Source organism: Hyla sarda, chromosome 6, assembly GCF_029499605.1.
Source record: "Hyla sarda isolate aHylSar1 chromosome 6, aHylSar1.hap1, whole genome shotgun sequence".
Taxonomy (NCBI): Eukaryota; Metazoa; Chordata; class Amphibia; order Anura; family Hylidae; genus Hyla; species Hyla sarda.
The window spans coordinates 6,763,036-6,789,772 of record NC_079194.1 but is presented as its reverse complement, the minus strand read 5'-3'; the positions used below and the strand labels follow the sequence as shown (position 1 = coordinate 6,789,772).

General features: G+C 43.3%; 1 protein-coding gene across 3 annotated transcripts in view; it reads left to right on the top strand.

Annotated features, from left to right (window-relative positions):
* Nucleotides 1-26,737, top strand: part of FNBP1L (formin binding protein 1 like) — a 180,523-nt gene that overhangs the window by 120,395 nt on the left and 33,391 nt on the right. For all 3 annotated transcript variants that reach the window (XM_056523123.1, XM_056523122.1, XM_056523124.1), the window contains exons 4-9: nucleotides 1,237-1,384; nucleotides 3,884-3,946; nucleotides 4,502-4,606; nucleotides 8,651-8,779; nucleotides 23,631-23,777; nucleotides 24,923-25,126. In XM_056523123.1, coding sequence (XP_056379098.1) covers nucleotides 1,237-1,384; nucleotides 3,884-3,946; nucleotides 4,502-4,606; nucleotides 8,651-8,779; nucleotides 23,631-23,777; nucleotides 24,923-25,126 — 796 coding nt within the window. The remainder of the gene's footprint in view (nucleotides 1-1,236; nucleotides 1,385-3,883; nucleotides 3,947-4,501; nucleotides 4,607-8,650; nucleotides 8,780-23,630; nucleotides 23,778-24,922; nucleotides 25,127-26,737) is intronic.

Here is a 26,737-nt window from a genome sequence, read left to right as displayed (position 1 = left end):
TTGTCCAACTACCGTTCATTAGCTATACATACAACAGTTTCCATCTTCCAGCTGTCACATACATGCAGGGAGTGAGAGAAAGACCTCTTAATCAGATCCTGCTTGTCTCTCTGCAAACTTGGGATGTCCCGATACCATTTTTTTAAGACCGAGTACGAGTACCGATACTTTAATTCTAGTACTCGCCGATACCAAGTAAGAGTACTTATATTTTAAAGGGAATCTGACACCAGGGTGACGCGGTTTCTGGTGCTGTTTACCGTATGATATGTAGGTTCCTTGTTGTGTGCAATGGAGGCGGCTGCTGTAGACATTAGTAGCAGCCCCCTCCTTGCAGATAGCTCACCTGCGGCTGTCCTCTGTTTGGTGCTGCTGCCCCGTTCTCCCGTCCGCAACATGGTGTCCTATGGAGGAGCATGCCCAGTGACTAGTTAAACTGTGCAGGATTTCTTCCCCCAACATGTTTCACCACATATGGTGGCTTCCTCAGGGGACAACCAACTAAAACAAATGCAAAACTGAAGGTTTTATAACCTTTCTCGCAGGTCAACCAATTATTCATCAACCAACCACGCTTCGGCGTAAGAGGTCCGAGGATTGACAACTGTGCCCTTGTTATAGATACCAATCCCTATTGCACTCAGAGAGTCCAATCTGATGTAGCCCAGTTCCAGGTTCAACAACAACAACAAAAAATAGTGCAAAAATTATTCCACAATATTCCACTTTAGGCCTAAACATAAAAATGTCATTCTGAGAGTGTTAACAACATAAAAAGCTTTTATTCCCCCCCCCCCCCCCCCCCCCTAATTCCTGTAGTGTTCTTCTGTCAGTCAGGATTTAGGACAGGAATAGTTGAAGTGTGTGCGTCTGAAAACAGATTTATAGATGCAAAAGGAAGTCACTACACAATTTTATGTAATGTATCACTGTCATCTCCTTCATATACCTAACACTGGGCTTCCCAACCAGGGTGCTCTCCAGCTGTTGAAAAACTACAACTCCCAGCATGCCCGGACAGCCTTTGGCTGTCCGGGCATGCTGGGAGTTGTAGTTTTGCAACAGCTGGAGTCACCCTGGTTTGGTGACCCTGACCCAACCCTTATTATTATTGTCTATAAAGAGACTAATTGTGGCTTGGATGAGCGACATAAGGCAAGAAACAGACACGGCCACAGCAAATGATGGCGAGAATAACAATGAGAATCTAATTTATTATTATTTTTTCCGTGGCAGATTTACATCATGTATAGCATTTTATAATATACTGAACGAGCTGAATGACTATGCCGGACAGCGGGAAGTAGTGGCCGAGGAGATTGGACACAGAGTGTATGCAGAAATAATGAAGTATTCCTACGAGCTGAAGGCCGAGCGCAAATCGGTATTTATTTTATCATAGCAGTAATGTCTGTGTGTTTTTTCTTTATGTTCTGAAATTGTGAATGGGGTACTCCGGTGGGAACCTTTTTTTTTTAATTTTATTATTTAAATCAACTGGTGCCAGAAAGTTTAAACAGATTTGTAAATTACTTCTATTAAAAAATCTTTACCCTTCCAGTACTTTTTAGCAACTGTATGCTACAGAGGAAATTCTTGTCTTTTTGAATTTCTTTTTTGTCTTGTCCACAGTGCTCTCTGCTGACACCTCTGTCCATGTCAGGAAATGTCCAGAGCAGGAGAAAATCCCCATAGCAAACCTCTCCTGCTCTGGACAGTTCCTGACACAGACAGGTGTCAGCAGAGAGCACTGTGGACAAGACAAAAAAAAGCTAAGAATTTCCTCTGTAGCATACAGCTGCTAAAAAGTACTGGAATGGTAAAGATTTTTAATAGTAGTCATTAACACATCTGTTTCTGGCATCAGTTGATTTAAAAAAAAATAAAATAAATAAAGTTTTTCACCGAAGTACCCATTTAAAGTCTGATGTTAAATGGCTGGGGTAACAGGGTTGAGATTTACTGTTTGACAATGGAATTTTTGATTAAAACCCAGGGATAAGAGGAGTTCACACCAATCGGGTAGAGCTGCAGTCATCCGAAGGAGCCCAGACATAACTAATCAAACTTAGATTGAGAGTAGGGTCACGTGACAGCGCATCCGCAGTGTATTTGACGCTGTGGATGCTCTGCCGGCAGTCACAGAGCGACAGCAGAGCTCTGTGTCTGCGACTTCCGGCGGGAAATCTGCAGCTACAAGAGGGGAGACAGCCATGGCAGCGGCAGGAAGCTCACTGTGTGACTGCAGGCAGCACGTCCGCAGTGTCAAATGCACTGGTTATGCGCTCCTGTGTGACCCTACTGTGAAAATGTAATTACTTACTTTTCTTGTTAGAAGGATCCTTAGTCAATAACAGATCACACGATCTCTGCCAGTGATCAGCTGTGATCTGCAGGGAAACCTGGCAATAAGGCTAAAGTTCACACTACGAAATTCCGATGCAGCAGAATCCCTTTGCGGTCGACGTTCCCCCTGCTGAATTCTGCCGCCAAAAGTATTATCTTGCTCATTTTTTCGGCGGAATCCACCTGGAATCCACTGGAGTCTATGGGGACAACAATGTGCGCAAGGCCCTACAGCCACTGATTTAGTCAGCGCAGGCCACACTAAATCCCTGCTCGGATTTAATCTTGCCGAAAATTCCATAGTGTGAACCTAGCCTAAGTGTTCGCTTTCCCCGCAGCTCCACCACAGGTTAAATAAAGCATTACACTCTGTGCATTTTATCAATGTTTTTGTCTGTGAAATGCAGGAGGGGTCGGGTCCTCCAGAGCTAGAGGCGCTCTCTGAAACCATTCTCCATTATGTCCAAGAGATGAAAATCCAGAACAGAACCCCCCTGTATTTCAAATTAGTAATAGAGTATAGTAAAATGTTCTATCTAAACTGGACAACACCTTTTACTATTCCTTAGTAAGTTCTCCTCTCCAGTTTTAGCTCCTGGAGTGATCATTCTAGTATCATGCAGGACTGGAACTTATAGATTCATCAGTAGACAGCAAAGTTTTTTTTATATTAATCAGAATAACCAGGTTTAAGCCACTGCCAGATCCCTCTCAAACTCCTCGGTCCTGTACCTTCCCTACCAGACTCCTTAGTCCAGTCCCCCTCCCTACCAGACAGCTTAGTCCTGTCCCCCTCCCTACCAGACAGCTTAGTCCTGTCCCCCTCCCTACCAGACAGCTTAGTCCTGTCCCCCTCCCTACCAGACTCCCTTAGTCCTGTCCCCATTCCTCCCCTACCAGACTCCCTTAGTCTCGGTCCCATTCCCCTTCCTTCCCTGCCAGACTCCTTAGTCCTGTCCCCCTCCCTACCAGACCTCCTTAGTCCTGTCCCCCTTCCTCCCCTACCGGACTCCTTAGTCCTGTCCCCCTCCCTACCAGACTCCTTAGTCCTGTCCCCCTCCCTACCAGACTCCCTTAGTCCTGTCCCCATTCCTCCCCTACCAGACTCCCTTAGTCTCGGTCTCATTCCCCTTCCTTCCCTGCCAGACTCCTTAGTCCTGTCCCCCTCCCTACCAGACCTCCTTAGTCCTGTCCCCCTTCCTCCCCTACCGGACTCCTTAGTCCTATCCCCCTCCCTACCAGACTCCTTAGTCCTGTCCCCCTCCCTACCAGACCTCCTTAGTCCTGTCCCCCTCCCTACCAGACTCCTTAGTCCTATCCCCCTCCCTACCAGACTCCTTAGTCCTGTCCCCCTCCCTACCAGACTCCTTAGTCCTGTCCCCCTCCCTACCAGACTCCCTTAGTCCTGTCCCCATTCCTCCCCTACCAGACTCCCTTAGTCTCGGTCCCATTCCCCTTCCTTCCCTGCCAGACTCCTCAGTCCCCCCCCCCCCTTTGAGTAGCAATTGACAATATCTCCCCTTTCTTTTCCTGACAGCATCTGCAGGAGGGGCGGAGAGCACAGCAGTACCTGGACATATGTCTGAAACAGATGGACAGTGTAAGTGACGGCTCTTATTGGGTATCTTGGTTTTAGGAGTTTGGGTTTATTCATTATTCACTGAAATGTAATGGAAATTGTCATGTGAGGATCATACAGCTGCAGAATGAGATGATGGTAACTTACCTGTAAGGCCACGTTCAGATAATCTGCAGATTCTACACGACCATTTACAGTACAATACATGTGGACAAAGGCTTCACTATACTTTTTCAGATGTGGGGATAACAGGACATACTGTAAACTTTTAGCTTGTGGAACAGATTTTACAACACGAAGGTTGAAATATTCGTCCAAATTTTTATCACAGGCTGATGGGGTTAAATTTTGGTGTAGTCATAAGCCACATGATGAGCCGTACAGCCGTGCGCTGTTCACACCTTAAGGAATTGGCGAACGAGCAACAATTCCACTGACTGCCACAGTCGATCACTCAGTTTATGACCACGTTGAGAATATTATTATACAGTTTATGTAATTTATTTTTTATTGTATTATACCTTTGCTTTTTATGTGAATTTTTTTTTTTTACTTAAAATATTCCAATATCTGCAGAGTAAAAAGAAGTTTGAGAGAGAATGCAGAGAAGCGGAGAAGGCGCAGCAGACGTTCGAGAAACTGGATAATGACTCCAATGCCACAAAATCTGACGTGGAAAAGGTAAAGATTTCACATAACTTAAAGGGGTTATCCAGGAAAAAAGTTTTTTTTTAAATAATAAATAAATATATATAACAACTGGCTCCAGAAAGTTAAACAAATTTGTAAATGACTTCTATTAAAAAATCTTAATCCTTCCAGTACTTATCAGCTGCTGAAATTGAGTTGTTCTTTTCTGCCTAACTGATCTCTGATGACACCTGTCTCGGGAGCTGTCCAGAGTAGGAGCAAATCCCCATAGCAAACCTCTTATGCTCAGGACAGTTCCTGAGACAGACAGATGTCAGCAGAGAGCACTGTGGTCAGACAGAAAAGAAAAACTCAACTTCAGCAGCTGATAACTATTGGAAGGATTAAGATTTTTTAATAGACGTAATTTACAAATCTGTTAAACTTTCTGGAGCCAGTTGATCTAAAAAAAAGAATTTTTTTTCCCTTGAATACCCCTTTAAAAATCTCCAGCACAAACGGGAAAGTCCAGCAACCATTCCAATGCGTTAAAACTTGATAAATATTTGTTGCTCAGGATCTATAAAATGATGCCACATGCAATGCGTTTCAGGTCACTACCTTTTTCTTAAAGGGGTACTCCACTGCCCTGGCATTCGGAACATTTTGTTCTGAACGCTGTTTTTGGGCTGTGGGGGTTGTAATGTCACGACCACGCCCTCTTGTTACATCACGCCACCCCCCTCAATGCAACTCTATGGGAGGGGGCGTGGCAAACGCCACGCCCCCTCCCATAGACTTGCATTGAGGGGGGGTGGCGTGACGTCACAACCCCCGCAGCCCGCACCCAGCATTTGGAACAAAATGTTCCAATTGCTAGGACAGTGGAGTGCCCCTTTTAAAGCAAATCTTTCATAAAGTTTACTCCCCTGAAACACGTCACATGTGGCAACATTTTATTAATCCTGAGAAGCAATAAAGATATAAAAAGGTTTATTGTACCGGAATGGATTCTGCACTTTTCTGTTTGTTCTGTCTCTGAAGTTTCCTTGTGTACTTGACAAGGGTCCCATGTGCAATCAACAGGGGGCAGGAAGGATTCTACTGAATTAAAGAAGTAGTCCAGTATCCAAAAACGTATACGGGATCTGTGTCCCCTATGCACCTCTATGGGAGAGCCGGAGGTACCCAAATGCTGATCCTAAGTGATACGTTTCTAGATACTATATTACTCCTTTAACTAAGTGCATGTGAGTGAGCGCTACTTCCTATGTTTGCTGTCTCCACCTATAACCTATACTATTTCACATGGGAGGAGTCCACAATTTAGAAATCATGGCGGTGCATGAGACAAACTGACCCTCCCGTTCTCCCTGCCATTATCCACATGACCTCTAGTTCTGTTATTAGCTGCCATGAGAGTGCAAGCTCTGTTTTCTACTGGCCTAGCCAGACATCCTTTGTCCAGCTGACTACTCTGTAAGGCAGTGTTTTCCTTAGTGTGTCTCCAGCTGTTGCAAAACTACATCTCCGGACATACATATGGAAATATCTGTGGGTTTCTTTTGAGCTCCAGCTGTTAAAAGGGACAATTTCAATAACCAAACCTCAGAAATAAGCATAATTCTGCCTTTTCCTCATATAATGTCACACATTGGTTCCACTGAAAGCATTAAGATTCAGGTCTGGATTCAGTATGGATAATTGTAATTTTATTTTGTACCCTCGGGGGGTCCAAGGAGCTGTGATGTTTATTGCTGTCTGCAGGCTCCTTGTAAAGTGCTGACTTAGAATTCCCCGCAGGGAACACTATGGTCAGCAGACGAGTATAACGTTCTGTTATGTTCTGTTCTGTCTCTGAAGATCTGATACATTCTGATGTGTAACAGAAAAAAAAATTACCAGTTTAGATGTAGATTTCACCCTCTTTAGTACAATATATATATTATACACACACATACCCAAGCTTACAGTCTATGAGGAGTGAGGGTCCTGATCACAAGAGATTACAGTCTATGAGGAGTGAGGATCCTGATCACAAGAGATTACAGTCTATGAGGAGTGAGGACCCTGATCACAAGAGATTACAGTCTATGAGGAGTGAGGACCCTGATCACAAGAGATTACAGTCTATGAGGAGTGAGGACCCTGATCACAAGAGATTACAGTCTATGAAGAGTGAGGGTCCTGATCACAAGAGATTACAGTCTATGAGGAGTGAGGATCCTGATCACAAGAGATTACAGTCTATGAGGAGTGAGGACCCTGATCACAAGAGATTACAGTCTATGAGGAGTGAGGATCCTGATCACAAGAGATTACAGTCTATGGGGAGTGAGGGTCCTGATCACAAGAGATTACAGTCTATGAGGAGTGAGGATCCTGATCACAAGAGATTACAGTCTATGAGGAGTGAGGGTCCTGATCACAAGAGATTACAGTCTATGAGGAGTGAGGGTCCTGATCACAAGAGATTACAGTCTATGAGGAGTGAGGGTCCTGATCACAAGAGATTACAGTCTATGAGGAGTGAGGATCCTGATCACAAGAGATTACAGTCTATGAGGAGTGAGGATCCTGATCACAAGAGATTACAGTCTATGAGGAGTGAGGACCCTGATCACAAGAGATTACAGTCTATGAGGAGTGAGGACCCTGATCACAAGAGATTACAGTCTATGAGGAGTGAGGGTCCTGATCACAAGAGATTACAGTCTATGAGGAGTGAGGGTCCTGATCACAAGAGATTACAGTCTATGAGGAGTGAGGGTCCTGATCACAAGAGATTACAGTCTATGAGGAGTGAGGGTCCTGATCACAAGAGATTACAGTCTATGAGGAGTAAGGATCCTGATCACAAGAGATTACAGTCTATGAGGAGTGAGGACCCTGATCACAAGAGATTACAGTCTATGAGGAGTGAGGATCCTGATCACAAGAGATTACAGTCTATGAGGAGTGAGGACCCTGATCACAAGAGATTACAGTCTATGAGGAGTGAGGACCCTGATCACAAGAGATTACAGTCTATGAGGAGTGAGGGTCCTGATCACAAGAGATTACAGTCTATGAGGAGTGAGGATCCTGATCACAAGAGATTACAGTCTATGAGGAGTGAGGATCCTGATCACAAGAGATTACAGTCTATGAGGAGTGAGGACCCTGATCACAAGAGATTACAGTCTATGAGGAGTGAGGATCCTGATCACAAGAGATTACAGTCTATGAGGAGTGAGGGTCCTGATCACAAGAGATTACAGTCTATGAGGAGTGAGGACCCTGATCACAAGAGATTACAGTCTATGAGGAGTGAGGACCCTGATCACAAGAGATTACAGTCTATGAGGAGTGAGGATCCTGATCACAAGAGATTACAGTCTATGAGGAGTAAGGATCCTGATCACAAGAGATTACAGTCTATGAGGAGTGAGGATCCTGATCACACGAGATTACAGTCTATGAGGAGTGAGGATCCTGATCACAAGAGCTTACAGTCTATGAGGAGTGAGGATCCTGATCACAAGAGATTACAGTCTATGAGGAGTGAGGGTCCTGATCACAAGAGATTACAGTCTATGAGGAGTGAGGATCCTGATCACAAGAGATTACAGTCTATGAGGAGTGAGGATCCTGATCACAAGAGATTACAGTCTATGAGGAGTGAGGACCTGATCACAAGAGATTAGTCTATGAGGAGTGAGGGTCCTGATCACAAGAGATTACAGTCTATGAGGAGTGAGGATCCTGATCACAAGAGATTACAGTCTATGAGGAGTGAGGGTCCTGATCACAAGAGATTACAGTCTATGAGGAGTGAGGACCCTGATCACAAGAGATTACAGTCTATGAGGAGTGAGGATCCTGATCACAAGAGATTACAGTCTATGAGGAGTGAGGGTCCTGATCACAAGAGATTACAGTCTATGAGGAGTGAGGACTCTAGTTAGAAGATCTTTTATAAACTGGGCCCTTAGCTATGACTTTTGTTTGGTTCTCTAACGATACTTTTTGTGCTGTGACTGATAGTGAAGCGGAGCTCTACCTTACATCAGGTGCACCAATAACATTTTTTGTTTATTTTGTCTTTTTTTCCAGGCAAAACAGCAGCTGAACCTGCGCACCCATATGGCGGACGAAAGCAAAAACGAATATGCTGCACAACTACAGAACTACAACGCAGAACAACACAAACATTTCTACATTGTTATTCCTCAAGTTTACAAGGTAGGTGGCGCCCGGCGCGGCTCGGTTCTTATGGGATTATATACATCCTATTTGCACTTTTGTCTTTATAAATATTTACTGTACTTGTCAGGATAAAGTGACTGAGGTTCGGGTGTGGTGTTGTATTATAGTGCTTAGAACATCACAATACTCCTGGAATATTCATAAGATAAACAGGGAAAAGTTTAATTTGTCTTTTGAAGTGGAGAATGTTCTGTGCGGTGTCATCCTGGCCTCAGAGTGGAGGGGGCGCCCTGCTTCCTTTCATGTGCATCTGTTGCCGGTCATTGGAAGATGTTGTGAACAATGACTTTCCTTATAGGTTTCCTGTTTATCTTGCTGCAGATACTTGTTAACTGAGGCCACGTCACTATGTTTTTGCACGCTGGGTGTGCAAAAATAAAGAAAACCAATATAATATCCTGCCCCCCCTCCCTCCCTTTCATCACCATAAAGCACAAGTTATTTTCTAGTAAAAGAGCATTATGTGAAATCAGATCAGTTTGTTTAACCTATTATCAAGTCCGATATTAAAGTGTAACTGTTGCTCCAGCGATAGGATGTCTGTTAAAGGGGAAGGTTCACACGTGTGTGTTTTGCTGCTGGACACAAATTTGCCTTAAGTTTCATGCAAGTCTATGTAACTTCAGGCAAATCTGTATTCTGATCGCTGTGGTCTATGTAGTAGAGTTCTGTACACTGAGGACAAGCGGGGCTCTGTGCGCTGAGGACAAGCGGGGCTCTGTGCGCTGAGGACAAGCGGGGCTCTGTGCCCTGAGGACAAGCGGGGCTCTGTGCGCTGAGGACAAGCGGGGCTCTGTGCGCTGAGGACAAGCGGGGCTCTGTGCGCTGAGGACAAGCGGGGCTCTGTGCGCTGAGGACAAGCGGGGCTCTGTGCGCTGAGGACAAGCGGGGCTCTGTGCGCTGAGGACAAGCGGGGCTCTGTGCGCTGAGGACAAGCGGGGCTCTGTGCGCTGAGGACAAGCGGGGCTCTGTGCGCTGAGGACAAGCGGGGCTCTGTGCGCTGAGGCTCTGTTGCATGCTTCCCGCTCACACATCAGGATGATTGACAAGCCAGGAGTCTGCTAAGGGCCTTGCTTCTCCTGCCCTCACTTCCTGTTTTTGGACTCCTCATAGAGACACACAGACAATAGCTGCAGGGACAGAATTTTTTCAACCAAAAATATACAAATGTTTTAATCAATGTATATTACTAATTATGTGTATTAACAATGTGTATTACTAATACATATAATCGTATTATCTCCATTATATCAAAAGTTGTTAACAATAGTTACACTTTAACCCTTCCAGTACTTATCAGCTGCTGTATGCTCCAGAGGAAGTTGTGTAGTTCTTTCCAGTCTGACCACAGTGCTCTCTGCTGACACCTCTGTCCATGTCAGGAACTGTCCAGAGCAGGAACAAATCCCCATAGCAAACCTCTCCTGCTCTAGACAGTTCCTGACACAGCCAGAGGTGTCAGCAGAGAGCACTGTGGACAGACTAGAAAGAACTACACGACTTCCTGTGGAGCATACAGCAGCTGATAAGTACCGGAGGGATTAAGATTTTTATATAGGAGTAATTTACAAATCTGTAGACCTGTCTAGTATTAGCTAATTTGGAAAAATAAAAAAAAGTGCATGAGTGTAGCCTACAAAAGAACATAAACCCCCAAAGATAAAGTCCAAAGATTATATATTCTTTATTCCAAAAATAATTTGTCATGGGGATATCGATATATCCTACAAAAGAACAGCAACCTTGAAGGATAATTCAATACAAAGTATATTTAAAAATAATAGTAAAGAGGAAAAACTGTTTTCCGGGCACATTTGCGGAGTCGCTGGTAATGACTAAAGTGCGTAAGTAACACATGGATCACCTTTATGTGTTTATCTATTATACAACATCTACAAATGTAGCCTGGTCAGTTATTCACATACATTTATTGCTTACATGGGCCTGCACTAGCACTTTACATATATGCTGAAGAGATATAAACTGAATTAATACAGATTATTTATCGCATTATTATAGCCATACTTTTTTAGTGATTTATGATGGCTGCCTATGTTTTGATGCACTCGGTACTTATAGGTGATCCATGTATTACTTATTTTACTTATGCACTTTAGTCCTTATCCAGCACTACCAGGGAGTCTGTAAAAAGTTTTTCCTCTTCATTATCATTTTGTTATTCTTTGTATTGAATGATTTTTGGAATAAAGAATATATATATATATATATATATATATATATATATATATATATATATATATATATACGAGTATAAGCCGACCCGAATATAAGCCGAGGCCCCTAATTTCACCCCAAAAACCCAGGAAAAGTTATTGACTCGACTATAAGCCTAGGGTGGGAAATACATCATTCCTCCATGTCATCATCCCCCCTGTCATCAGCCAGACCCCCATCATTAACACCCCATGTCATCATCACCCCCCGTCGTCATCCCCCCTTTCATCATCACCGCCTGTCAATCCCTTCATCAGTAGTCTTCAACCTGCAGACCTCCAGATGTTTCAAAACTACAACTCCCAGCATGCCCGGACAGCCGATGGCTGTCCGGGCATGCTGGGAGTTGTAGTTTTGCAACATCTGGAGGTCTGCAGGTTGAAGACCACTGAGAAGGGATTGATAGGCGGAGAGTTTACTCGAGTATAAGCCGAGGGGGGCGTTTTCAGCACGAAAAATCGTTCTGAAAAACTCGGCTTATACTGGAATATATACGGTGTGTGTGTGTGTGTGTGTGTATATATATATATATATATATATATATAATATGTATATGTGTGTGTATATATATATATATATATAATATCTATATTCCCAAAACCAGAGAATTGGTGCCAGCGTCCCAAAGGACTTGATCAGATCCCTTCCAAGATAAGAATCAGATACAGGCGCAGCACTCCAACAAAATAAGTGATTTAATGTCTCATGTCAGCTGACATGAGACATTAAATCACTTTTTTTGTTGGAATGCTGCGCCTGTATTTGGTTCATATATATATATATATATATATATAATATATATATATATATATATATATAGTGACCCCTCGACCTATGATGGCCCCGACATACGATCATTTCAGCATACAATCTCTCTCAGAGGACATCTCATGGTGAAGGCAGCATCAACATACGATACTTTTGTATGTCGGGGCCATCGCATAAACGGCTATCCTGCAGCTCAGACTGCTTCAGCTGCCCCCGGATAGCCGTTTACGGTGCCCCGTATGGTCCGCTGACGATCACTTACCTGTCCTCGGGGCTCTGGCGCGTCCTCTCCAGGATCCCCTGCATCGTCGGCGCTCTCCATAGTCGTCATCACGTCGCTGCGCATGCCGTCCCGTCATCCAATAGGAGGGGCGTGAGTAGCGACGTGATGGCGGCGACGGAGAGCGCGGTTGCCGTGGAAGCAGAGGCCTTGCCGGAGCGTCGGGGACGCAGCGACAGCGATGGACGGCGACATCCCGGGCAGCGGTGACGGTCCGGAGCGGCGGGGACAGGTGAGTACAACTTTCTCTAACAGTGGTCTACAACCTGAAGACCTCCAGATGTTGCAAAACTACAACTCCCAGCATGCCCGGACAGCCAACGGCTGTCCGGGCATGCTGGGTGTTGTAGTTTTGCAACATCTGGAGGTCCGCAGGTTGTAGACCACTGTCCTATACTTTACATTGCACGGATCCCTCAACATACGATGGTTTCAACAAACGATGGTCCATTTGGAGCGGATTACCATCGTATGTTGAGGGACCACTGTACATATATAATTATAATTTTTTTGGACTCTCTTTGGGGTTGGTGTTTTTTCATAAGGTGCATTGATGACTGACATGATAAACTTTTTTTTTTTTTTATCATTATTTTGTTATTGAACAGCAACATTTTCAGGGGTTGAAAGGGTGAGACAGGACGACCCCTTTTGGCCGATGTGACCGATCAGCTGATATCACATGGCCGTATTATTACATGATGCCCGTTCCAGCTCCGGCTAAATAGCCTATTGTGAAATCCCTTGTAATTCTAATATATCGGTGCCCACTGGCGGAGAGCGTCCTATTTATAGAGACCTGTGAAATGTGAAGTCACGGTTTTGTCCCAGACATTTCCATACATAGTAACTCTTATTTCTCATGTGTTTCCAAGGAAGTGAGATAAATCTACTGCGCTCATTGTATCCTGTATTTATGCTCAGGAGAAGCGTGGACGGATGTATGGTGGGGGGTGGCAGAGGAAAAAGCTTTTATATACAAGTGTACATTTTCTTTGTAGTGTGTGTGTATATATCTGTAAAAATATATATTTTTTTTCTTATATAATTTATCTTTCTATATATATATATATGTAGTAAAGAATAAGGGAACCGGCACTGTAAAATAGGACTTAAAGTCCAAATCGGGTGCTCAGCTTTCACAGGTTCAAACTCCAAACCCTTCTTCAAACACCTCCAAAAAGGAAAACGGCACTCCAATGGCAAAAAAAGGTGTATTTATTCGCTCATCAAGTCAATGCGACATTTCAGCCTCACAATGAAGCCTTTCTCAAGCCTATATATATCTCCAAGGTAGTAATCCGCAGCACTCAAAGAGTAGGTGCAAAAATAAAGTGCTTTATTCCATTCTAATACAGAGCAACGTTTCAGCTGCCATGCAGCCTTTCTCAAGCTTGAGAAAGGCTGCATGGCAGCTGAAACGTTGCTCTGTATTAGTATGGAATAAAGCACTTTATTTTTGCACCTACTCTTGGAGTGCTGCGGATTACTACCTTGGATGTGTGACCGCCTTGACCGGGCCATATCGCCGCTGGCACCGCTTTATTTATCTACCCTTTTGGATGTGCTGCTCTGTTGGTACTTTGGAAATAAATATATATGTATATATATATATATATATATATATATATATATATGTATATAATATACTAAACGGGATGAGTATTTAACTCAGGGAGAGTTCACCACTCCTGGTGTGACAGAGCTTTCAAGGACCACTAAGCACTCCTCAGGCATTCTGGGTAGGGGAATATGCAAATCAGCTCATTACATCACCTTTTCAGGCGATGTTCCCTGGTATCGGCTTAGCTCCAGTTACGGAATATAAAAAGCTAATCGGGATTAATGCCAAGCCAGAACTCTCTCTCCAGAAGGAAAGGGTACCCATCTGCAGACAGCTGTTTCGGGGTGCTTGCCCCTCGTCAGTACAGAGCAGGGTGAATATATATATATATAATTTTTTTTTTTTTTTTTTTTTTTTTTTTTGACCATCTGGCACAAAGTTCTGGACTCTTTGTAATCATAACTAACAGCAGGTTAAAAACTAAGCAAAAATGTGAAAAAATTTCAATTCTGTCCGGTTTCGCTGGAGATTTGCTTTAAAGGGGTACTCTGCCCCTAGACATCTTATTCCCTATCTAAAGGATAGGGGATAAGATGTCTGATGGCGAGGGCCCCGCAGCTGGAACCCCTTCTCGTATTCTCTGTGCAGCACCCGGCATTCATTTAGAATGCTGGGTGCTGGCGGTTGTGATGTCACAGCCACGCCCCCTCATGACATCACTCCACACCCCCTTCAATGCAATTCTATGGGAGGGGTCGTGGCGACTTTCATGCCCCCTCAATGCAAGTCTATTGTTCCGAACGCTAGGAGTGGGCGGCAGTGGTGGTGATGTCATGGTCACGCCCCCTGGTGATGTCACAGCCACACAACCCTGGTCAAGTCACATCCACACCCCCTCATGACATCACTCCACACCCCCTCAATGCAAATCTATGGGAGGTGTCGTGGCAACTGTCATGCCCCCTCAATGCAAGTCTATTGTTCTGAATGCTAGGAGTGGGCGGCAGGGGTCGTGACGTCACGGCCACGCCCCCTGGTGACGTCGCAGCCACATCCCCATGTGACGTCACAGCCACACACCCTAGTGACGTCACTTTACACCCCCTCAATGCAAGTCTATGGGAGGTGTTGTGGCGACCATCATGTCCCCTCAATGCAAGTCTATTGTTCCGAAAGCTTGGAACGGGCAGCAGGGGTCGTGATGTCACAGCCACACCCCCTGGTGACTTCACCCAACACCTCCTCAATTCAAGTCTATGTGCAGTCGTCATGCCCCCTCCCATAGACTTCACAAGGGGAGTGGCCGTGACATCACGACCCCCGCCGCCTGCTCCAAACGTTCGGAACAAAATGTTTCAAACACAGGGGCAGCAGAGTACACCTCTTTTAAAATTATTTATATATATTTAAAAAAAGAAAATTCTTATGAATTCTGACCAGGTATAAATCTGTAGATATTTACTGATCCCTCATATAAAAGGCAGAGAATGCTAAAGGGTCAGTGCGCCTAGAATTATGTGTTTTTTTTTTTTTTTTTTTTTTATTATGTGTATTATATATTAAGAAGAGAATGTAGTAAATGTTTTAGTAGTTTGCGGGGGTCCCATCTGTTGAACCCCCACTGATTGGATGCTGATCATTTCCTGTAAGTAAATAGGTTTTAATTTTGAGACTACCCCTGTAAAGGGCTTCTTCATTTTAGAAAATCTACCTTTTCAGGCAATACTAGATTTATAATATGGTGGTGGTGGGTGCCCTCCATTTATGGTCTCCTAGGGTTGAGCGGTTATATAGAACATCTCACTGTCTGGAGGACCCGTCCTGTCTAGTCCAGGGGAAATGAGTAATTACACAGTCCATTCACATCAGTGGGTTGTTTGTTTAACCCCTTAAGGACCGGGGTTTTTTCCGTTTTTGCATTTTCGTTTTTTGCTCTTTAAAAAATCATCACTCTTTCAATTTTGCACCTAAAAATCCATATGATGCTTATTTTTTGTGAAAGTAGAGGAAGTTTCCGGCTCTATCCCTGGTCTGGATCCCAAGCAAGGAGAGGGTGTGGACCTCACCCAGAACAATAGAAATAAAGAAAGCGAACTCCAGCTCGGCTCAGGTAAGTGCGGCTTTATTCACATCAACGAGGCAACAGGTACAGGGAGGAAGTGACGCGTTTCGGCCAGGTGCTGGCCTTAGTCGTACTTAGTACGACTAAGGCCAGCACCTGGCCGAAACGCGTCACTTCCTCCCTGTACCTGTTGCCTCGTTGATGTGAATAAAGCCGCACTTACCTGAGCCGAGCTGGAGTTCGCTTTCTTTATTTCTGATGCTTATTTTTTGCGCCACCAATTCTACTTTGTAATGACGTCAGTCATTTTGCCCAAAAATCTACGGTGAAACGGAAAAAAAAATAATTGTGCGACAAAATGTAAAAAAAACACACCGTTTTGTAACTTTTGGGGGCTTCCGTTTCTACGTAGTACATTTTTCGGTAAAAATGACACCTTCTCTTTATTCTGTAGGTCCATCCGATTAAAATGATCCCCTACTTATATAGGTTGGATATTGTCGGACTTCTGGAAAAAATCATAACTACATGCAGGAAAATTAATACGTTTAAAATTGTCATCTTCTGACCCCTATAACTTTTTTATTTTTCCGTGTATGGGGCGGTATGAGGGCTCATTTTTTGTGCCGTGATCTGACGTTTTTAACGGTACCATTTTTGCATTGATTGGACTTATTGAGCGTGACCAAAAAGTGACAAAAAATGCACTACTTTGGACTTTGGAATTTTTTTGCGCGCACGCCATTGACCGAGCGGTTTAATTAATTATATATTTTTATAATTCGGACATTTCCACACGCGGTGATACCATATATGTTTATTTTTATTTTTATTTACACTGTTTTTTTTATTTATTTTTATTGGAAAAGGGGGGTGATTCAAACTTTTAATAGGGGAGGAGTTAAATGATCTTTATTCACTTTTTTTTTCACTTTTTTTTTGCAGTGTTATAGGTCCCATAGGGACCTATAACACTGCACACACTGATCTCTTATATTGATCATTATTATCCCATAGGGACCTATAACACTGCACACACTGATCTCTTATATTGATCATTATTATCCCATAGGGACCTATAACACTGCACACACTGATCTCTTATACTGATCATTGTTATCCCATAGGAGACTATAACACTGCACACACTGATCTCTTATATTGATCATTATTATCCCATAGGGACCTATAACACTGGCCACACTGATCTCTTATACTGATCATTATTATCCCATAGGGACCTATAACACTGCACACACTGATCTCTTATATTGATCATTATTATCCCATAGGGACCTATAACACTGCACACACTGATCTCTTATATTGATCATTATTATCCCATAGGGACCTATAACACTGCACACACTGATCTCTTATATTGATCATTATTATCCCATAGGGACCTATAACACTGCACACACTGATCTCTTATACTGATCATTGTTATCCCATAGGAGACTATAACACTGCACACACTGATCTCTTATATTGATCATTATTATCCCATAGGGACCTATAACACTGGCCACACTGATCTCTTATACTGATCATTATTATCCCATAGGGACCTATAACACTGCACACACTGATCTCTTATATTGATCATTATTATCCCATAGGGACCTATAACACTGCACACACTGATCGCTTATACTGATCATTGTTATCCCATAGGGACCTATAACACTGCACACACTGATCTCTTATACTGATCATTATTATCCCATAGGGACCTATAACACTGCACACACTGATCTCTTATATTGATCATTATTATCCCATAGGGACCTATAACACTGCACACACTGATCTCTTATATTGATCATTATTATCCTATAGGGACCTATAACACTGCACACACTGATCTCTTATACTGATCATTATTATCCCATAGGGACCTATAACACTGCACACACTGATCTCTTATACTGATCATTGTTATCCCATAGGGACCTATAACACTGCACACACTGATCTCTTATATTGATCATTATTATCCCATAGGGACCTATAACACTGGCCACACTGATCTCTTATACTGATCATTATTATCCCATAGGGACCTATAACACTGCACACACTGATCTCTTATATTGATCATTATTATCCCATAGGGACCTATAACACTGCACACACTGATCGCTTATACTGATCATTGTTATCCCATAGGGACCTATAACACTGCACACACTGATCGCTTATACTGATCATTGTTATCCCATAGGGACCTATAACACTGCACACACTGATCTCTTATACTGATCATTATTATCCCATAGGGACCTATAACACTGCACACACTGATCTCTTATATTGATCATTATTATCCCATAGGGACCTATTACACTGCACACACTGATCTCTTTTACTGATCATTGTTATCCCATAGGGACCTATAACACTGCACACACTGATCTCTTATACTGATCATTGTTATCCCATAGGGACCTATAACACTGCACACACTGATCTCTTATACTGATCATTGTTATCCCATAGGAGACTATAACACTGGACACACTGATCATTGTTATCCCATAGGGACCTATAACACTGCACACACTGATCATTGTTATCCCATAGGGACCTATAACACTTCACACACTGATCATTGTTATCCCATAGGGACCTATAACACTGCACACACTGATTTCTTATACTGATCATTATTATCCCATAGGGACCTATAACACCACACACTGATCTCTTATACTGATCATTGTTATCCCATAGGGACCTATAACACTGCACACACTGATCTTCATCATTGATCACTGGTTTCTCATAAGAAACCAGTGATCGATGATTCTGCCGGATGACTGCTCATGCCTGGATCTCGGGCACTGAGCAGTCATTCGGCGATCGGACAGCGAGGAGGCAGGTAGGGCCCTCCCGCTGTCCTGTAAGCTGTTCGGGATGCCGCGATTTCGCCGCGGCTATCCCGAACAGCCCGACTGAGCTAGCCGGCAACTTTCGCTTTTAGCCTCGCGGCTCAGCTCTGAGCGCGCGGCTAAAGGGTTAATAGCGCGCGGCGCCGAGATCGGCGCCGCGCGTATTAGAGGCGGGTCCCGGCTTCACTATGACGCCGGGCCCGCCGTGATATGATGCAGGGTTACTGTGTAACCCCGCGTTATATCAGGAGAGCAGGACCAAGGGTCCTAAAGGGGTTAAAGGGGTTATCCAGGAATAGATAAACAGAGCCATTTCCTTTCGAAAACCGCTCCCCATCTGTCTCCAGGTTGGGTGCGGTTCTGCAGCCCCGTTCCATTGAGGTGAATGGAGCCAAGTTGAAATAACACACACAACCTGGGAAACAGACGGGGTGCTGTTTTTGACAGAAATAAGCTCTGTTTTTCTATTCCTGGATAAACCCTTTTAAACAAACAACCCACTGATGTTAATGGACTGTGTAATTCTTAATTTCCCCTGTGGGGGCACTGCAGGGAAATAGAGCAATTGCTGAATGTTTTCGCTCTGATCATAGTGGATCACTAGGGGTCCTAGTAGAGGGGCACACATTGTGATGACTTTATTGTCAGAGGACTCCACCAACAAGTAGGGATCACCCAATTCGGTAGAACCCCTTTTTGGAGCAGTCACAAACCTGTACAATAGTAAGTTATTTACATGGTTGGGCCTTCATAGGAATTTCTAATATTTATATACAGTGATCCCTCAAGTTACAATATTAATTGGTTCCAGAACGACCATTGTATGTTGAGACCAGAACTCTATGGAAACCTGGTAATTGGTTCTGGAGCCACCAAAATGTCATCCAAAAATAGGAAAAAGTGAGGATTAAACAGAAATCAGTAGATTTAAATAAAGAAAGTTCTTAAATATAAAAGTAAGAAAGATCTGCTGGATCTTGGCTGTCCGGGCATGCTGGGAGTTGTAGTTTTGCAACAGCTGGAGGCACCTTGGTTGGGAAACACTGGTCTATGTAGAGGACAGGAGCTTCTTCAGGGTCCTGTACAGTACAAGCAATGTCCTAAAATAGTTACATGGAGCCGCCCCCATCTGGTGTCCAAAGGAGCAGCTAACCCTGGCACAGGTAAAGAGTACAGAACATGTAATACCTCCCTGTACTGTAGGGGGCGCTACCAGACACCAGTCAGTGCATACACTTCAGTAATACAGGTAAAGAGTACAGAACATGTAATTCCTCCCTGTACTGTAGGGGGCGCTACCAGACACCAGTCACTACATACACTTCAGTAATACAGGTAAAGAGTACAGAACATGTAATACCTCCTTGTACTGTAGGGGGAGCTACCAGACACCAGTCAGTGCATACGCTTCAGTAATACAGGTAAAGAGTACAGATCATATAATACCTCCCTGTACTGTAGGGGGCGCTACCAGACACCAGTCAGTGCATACACTTCAGTAATACAGGTAAAGAGTAGTACAGAACATGTAATACCTCCCTGTACTGTAGGGGGCGCTACCAGACACCAGTCAGTGCATACACTTCAGTAATACAGGTAAAGAGTAGTACAGAACATGTAATACCTCCCTGTACTGTAGGGGGCGCTACCAGACACCAGTCAGTGCATACACTTCAGTAATACAGGTAAAGAGTAGTACAGAACATGTAATACCTCCTTGTACTGTAGGGGGTGCTACCAGACACCAGTCACTGTATACACTTCAGTAATACAGGTAAAGAGTACAGAACATGTAATACCTCCCTGTACTGTAGGGGGCGCTACCAGACACCAGTCAGTGCATACACTTCAGTAATACAGGTAAAGAGCAGTAGAGAACATGTAATACCTCCCTCTACTGTAGGGGGAGCTACCAGACACCAGTCAGTGCATACACTTCAGTAATACAGGTAAAGAGTACAGAACATGTAATACCTCCCTGTACTGTAGGAGGAGCTACCAGACACCAGTCAGTGCATACACTTCAGTAATACAGGTAAAGAGTGCAGAACATGTAATACCTCCCTGTACTGTAGGGGGTGCTACCAGACACCAGTCAGTGCATACACTTCAGTAATACAGGTAAAGAGTACAGAACATGTAATACCTCCCTGTACTGTAGGGGGCGCTACCAGACACCAGTCAGTGCATACACTTCAGTAATACAGGTAAAGAGCACAGAACATGTAATACCTCCCTGTACTGTAGGAGGCGCTACCAGACACCAGTCAGTGCATACACTTCAGTAATACAGGTAAAGAGCACAGAACATGTAATACCTCCCTGTACTGTAGGGGGCGCTACCAGACACCATTCAGTGCATACACTTCAGTAATACAGGTAAAGAGTACAGAACATGTAATACCTCCCTGTACTGTAGGGGGCGCTACCAGACACCAGTCAGTGCATACACTTCAGTAATACAGGTAAAGAGTAGTACAGAACATGTAATACCTCCTTGTACTGTAGGGGGTGCTACCAGACACCAGTCACTGTATACACTTCAGTAATACAGGTAAAGAGTACAGAACATGTAATACCTCCCTGTACTGTAGGAGGCGCTACCAGACACCAGTCAGTGCATACACTTCAGTAATACAGGTAAAGAGCAGTACAGAACATGTAATACCTCCCTGTACTGTAGGGGGTGCTACCAGACACCAGTCAGTGCATACACTTCAGTAATACATGTAAAGAGTACAGAACATGTAATACCTCCCTGTACTGTAGGAGGAGCTACCAGACACCAGTCACTGCATACACTTCAGTAATACAGGTAAAGAGTACAGAACATGTAATACCTCCCTGTACTGTAGGGGGTGCTACCAGACACCAGTCAGTGCATACACTTCAGTAATACATGTAAAGAGTACAGAACATGTAATACCTCCCTGTACTGTAGGGGGCGCTACCAGACACCAGTCACTGCATACACTTCAGTAATACAGGTAAAGAGTACAGAACATGTAATACCTCCCTGTACTGTAGGGGGTGCTACCAGACACCAGTCAGTGCATACACTTCAGTAATACAGGTAAAGAGTACAGAACATGTAATACCTCCCTGTACTGTAGGAGGCGCTACCAGACACCAGTCAGTGCATACACTTCAGTAATACAGGTAAAGAGTATAGATCATGTAATACCTCCCTGTACTGTAGGGGGCGCTACCAGACACCAGTCAGTGCATACACTTCAGTAATACAGGTAAAGAGTAGTACAGAACATGTAATACCTCCCTGTACTGTAGGGGGCGCTACCAGACACCAGTCAGTGCATACACTTCAGTAATACAGGTAAAGAGTAGTACAGAACATGTAATACCTCCTTGTACTGTAGGGGGCGCTACCAGACACCAGTCACTGTATACACTTCAGTAATACAGGTAAAGAGCAGTACAGAACATGTAATACCTCCCTCTATTGTAGGGGGCGCTACCAGACACCAGTCACTGTATACACTTCAGTAATACAGGTAAAGAGTACAGAACATGTAATACCTCCCTCTATTGTAGGGGGCGCTACCAGACACCAGTCAGTGCTTGTACTTCAGTAATACAGGTAAAGAGTATAGAACATGTAATACCTCCCTGTACTGTAGGGGGCGCTACCAGACACCAGTCAGTGCATACACTTCAGTAATACAGGTAAAGAGTACAGAACATGTAATACCTCCCTGTACTGTGGGGGGCGCTACCAGACACCAGTCAGTGCATATGCTTCAGTAATACAGGGGTTTTACCAGTGAATGTCCATTCTGATTGGTCGGTTCTTCCAGCCATTGACACATTTCGCAGATCTGGACTGTCTGTACATTGAATGTTGTGTCTGGTTTATAGTTATAATGGTCCAGAAAAGACTGAAAATATTATAACCGGTGATCATTGTAAGTTGAAACTATTTTAAGTTAAGGGGTCACTGAACATTGTATTTGTGCTGCACGATTTTCTTTGCAATATGGTATGTATTATATCCATGTTCCTAACCTGTAAGATAGTAACTCACCCGGTTGGGCCTCCATAGGACTGTCTAGTATTTATATACATTGCATTTGTGCTGCACGATTTTCTTTGCAATATGGTATGTATTATATCCATGTTCCTAACCTGTAAGATAGTAATTCACCCGGTTGGGCCTCCATAGGAATGTCTAGTATTTATATACATTGTATTTCTGCTGCACAATTTTCTTTGCAGTATGGTATGTATTATATCCATGTTCCTAACCTGTAAGATAGTAATTGACCCAGTTGGGCCTCCATTGGACTGTCTAGTATTTATATACATTGTATTTGTGCTGCACGATTTTCTTTGCAGTATGGTATGTATTATAGCCATGTTCCTAACCTGTAAGATAGTAATTGACCCAGTTGGGCCTCCATAGGACTGTCTAGTATTTATATACATTGTATTTGTGCTGCACGATTTTCTTTGCAGTATGGTATGTATTATATCCATGTTCCTAACCTGTAAGTAAGTAATTCACCCGGTTGGTGCTTCTATAGGACTGTCTAGTATTTATATACATTGTATTTGTGCTGCACAGTTTTCTTTGCAGTATGGTATGTATTATATCCATGTTCCTAACCTGTAAGATAGTAAGTAATTCACCCGGTTGGGCCTCCATAGGACTGTCTAGTATTTATATACATTGTATTTGTGCTGCACGATTTTCTTTGCAGTATGGTATGTATTATATCCATGTTCCTAACCTGTAAGTAAGTAATTCACCCGGTTGGGCCTCCATAGGACTGTCTAGTATTTATATACATTGTATTTCTGCTGCACAGTTTTTTTTGCAGTATGGTATGTATTATAGCCATGTTCCTAACCTGTAAGATAGTAATTCACCCGGTTGGGCCTCCATAGGACTGTCTAGTATTTATATACATTGTATTTGTGCTGCACAGTTTTCTTTGCAGTATGGTATGTATTATAGCCATGTTCCTAACCTGTTGGCCCTTGTACTATTTGTTTCCTGCATACAGCACCTTCAGGAGATGGATGAGAGGAGGACAACGAAGCTGGGCGAGTGCTACAAAGGTTTTGCTGATGCTGAGCGAAAAGTTATCCCCATCATCTCCAAATGTTTAGAAGGAATGGTGCAGGCGGCCAAGTCCGTGGATGATCGCAGAGTGAGTGCAGAATGTATTATATCTTAATGCAGTGTTTCCCAACCAGGGTGCCTCCAGATGTTGCAAAACTACAACTCCCAGCATGCTGGGAGTTGTAGTTTTGCAACACCTGGATGCTCCCTGGTTGGGAAACACTGTCCTAATGTTTTTTTTGACCCCCCCCTCAGAGCTGCATTTCATGGCTTCAGATAAATGGTATCAGCTTGGTGAATGCAGTGGCTGATCACATGACTTAGTTCACGTATGTGGTTAAAGGGGTGCTCTGGTGGAAAACTTTTTTTTTTTTTTTTTCAATCAACTGGTGCCAGAAAGTTAAACAGATTTGTAAATTACTTCTATTAAAAAAAAATCGTAATCCTTTCAAGTACTTATTAGCTGCTGAGCACAGTGCTCTTTGCTGACATATCTGTCCATTTTAAGAACTGTCCAGAGTAGGAGAAAATCGCATAGAAAACATATGCTGCTCTGGACAGTTCCTAAAATGGACAGATGTGTCAGCAGAGAGCACTGCGCTCTTGATGTCAGCAGAGAGCTCTGTGTTCCAAAAAGAAAAGAATTTCCTATGTAGTATTCGGCAGCTAATAAGTACTGGAAGGATTAAGATTTTTTAATAGAAGTAATTTACAAATCTGTTTAACTTTCTGGCACCAGTTGATATATATATATTAAATTTTTTTATTTTTTTTTTCCACTGGAGTACCCCTTTAAATTGTATTGAGATTTGGTCAGTTACCGTGTATCTGAATCAGTGTTGAGCATTAATATTCGTAATGCAAATTTTTATCGTGAATATCGACACTTTGTGATTTGAAGAATATTTTTGAATATTGTGCTATATATTTGTAATGAAGAATATTTATTTATTTTTTTCACATGTGAATTTTTCTGCCAATTTTTATGTGAATTTAAGCACGGGAAAAAAATGTGAATGCGAAACATGCGAATTTTGCGAACATGGGACAAATAATCATCAATATATTCATGAAATATCGCATATTCGAATATGGCCCCTGCCACTCGTCACTATTCTGAATATGTTGATGTAGACTTTGTCATCTCACCTGTATCGGACATTACAGACATTTATCCTGTGTTTTCTTCTTTGTTCTCCTTTCTTTTATACATTTATATATCTATATCCTCAGGACTCTCAGATCGTTGTGGATTGCTTTAAATCTGGATTTGAGCCCCCTGGAGATTTCCCCTTTGAAGACTACAGTCAGCACATGTACCGAACGATTTCTGATGGAACAATTAGCACCCCGAAGCCGGAAGTAACCAGAGGCGACCCCAAAATATCAATGGGAAAGGCTAAAGGCAAACTGTGGCTCTTCGGGAAGAAACCCAAGGTGAGAGCGTGCGGGGGTTTGTTGTTAATGTCTCTATTATACATCCACTACTATTAGGAGCTAGAAGTAAAATATAGGGGCGCACCCTGTTGGGACCCCCTCTAATTTTTGTATCTGGTTCATATCTGCAGTTAAAGGGTTTCTCCGCTACCCAGCATCCGGAACATTGAGTTCCGAATGCTGTGTGCGGGCTTCCGTGTTCACGCCGCCCTCTCGTGATATCACGCCCCGTGCAAGCCTATGGGAGGGGGCGTTACGTCTGTCGCGTCCCCTTTCCATGGACTTTCATTGAGGGAGCAGACCGTGACATCACGAGGGGGTGGGTGTGCACACAGAAGCCCGCACACAGCGTTATTAACTCAATGTTCCGGACGCCGGGGAGCAGAGTAACCCTTTAATGGGTGTCCTATTATTATCAGTGGGATCCATGTAAGTCCTTCTTCCTGCTGGAGGGATCGTGAGGTTTTGCCCGCAGCGTTTCCCACCAATGATCGGATTGCGGGGGGGGGGGGGGGGGGGTGTATTGTGATTCTTCTCATAAAAAGCATAGGGAAGTCCATTCATCAATCCAGACTCCATTATTATGTGTAAAGGTGGCAGTGAGTTCATTGGATGAAGACTAATATATTAGTTTTATTGTTTGCTTTGACAGCATTTGGTGTATGAAACATATATAATTATTAGTGATGGTTAAAAGGGTTATCCTGGGATAGAAACACAGAGCCAACTTCTTCCAAAAACAGCACCACCCCTGCCTAATTTTTTTTCTTATTATTTTGTGTAAAGAATACAAGTGTTTTTATGCTGCAGTATGCGCTAACATCTAGTGGCCAAACAAGCTACACCACAGACTGGTCTATGAAGACAGATCTCACTTTCCAGCCTGCTGTGCATTTCAATTTTGACCTATGCTCAGGCAGCACTACTCATGTTTTTCAGCTGCCAGACTTAAGCAGTACACAACTCCTTAATACCAATATATTCCAGAAAATGGCAAACAAAGTCGGTGCACACCACTTGAAGTGTAATTTCATACACATGCTTGTTAAGTTAACTTGTCCACGTCAAGCAGTGTTAGCTGTGCTGTTATTCAAGGATTATTTTTTTGCAATGTTTCAGGCAAAGCGCTACATCAGGTTGGTACAGTGTTATGACTTGTACAGTAAGCTTTTCCTGGATAGTGCATGTAGATACAGCAGTCGGCACAATCGTTGAGTCCCCCTGGGATAGCACTGCAGTGTGGACACAGTTGAAGCAAACACATAAATCCTCGGGGTGCTCAAAACCCATGCAGTAAAGAAATAGCAACAAATGTCAAGTTTGCAAATATCACATCAAGCAGGGAATAGCTCAGACGCTGTACAACATAGAGGGTGAAGTAGGTTACAGCCGTTTCACGCCAGCATTGGTGCTTCATCAGACCAGGCATCAATGCTAGCGTGAAACGGCTGTAACCTACTTCAGCTATTGCCTGCTTGATGTTATATTTGCAATCTGACAATAAAGTTTGCAAATAACATGATTCTGTGGAATGTGCCTCCCAAACTTCTAGTAGATGGACTTTTCCTGGATAGTTGTTGTTTCCCCATAAGGCACTTCACCTATTGGGTT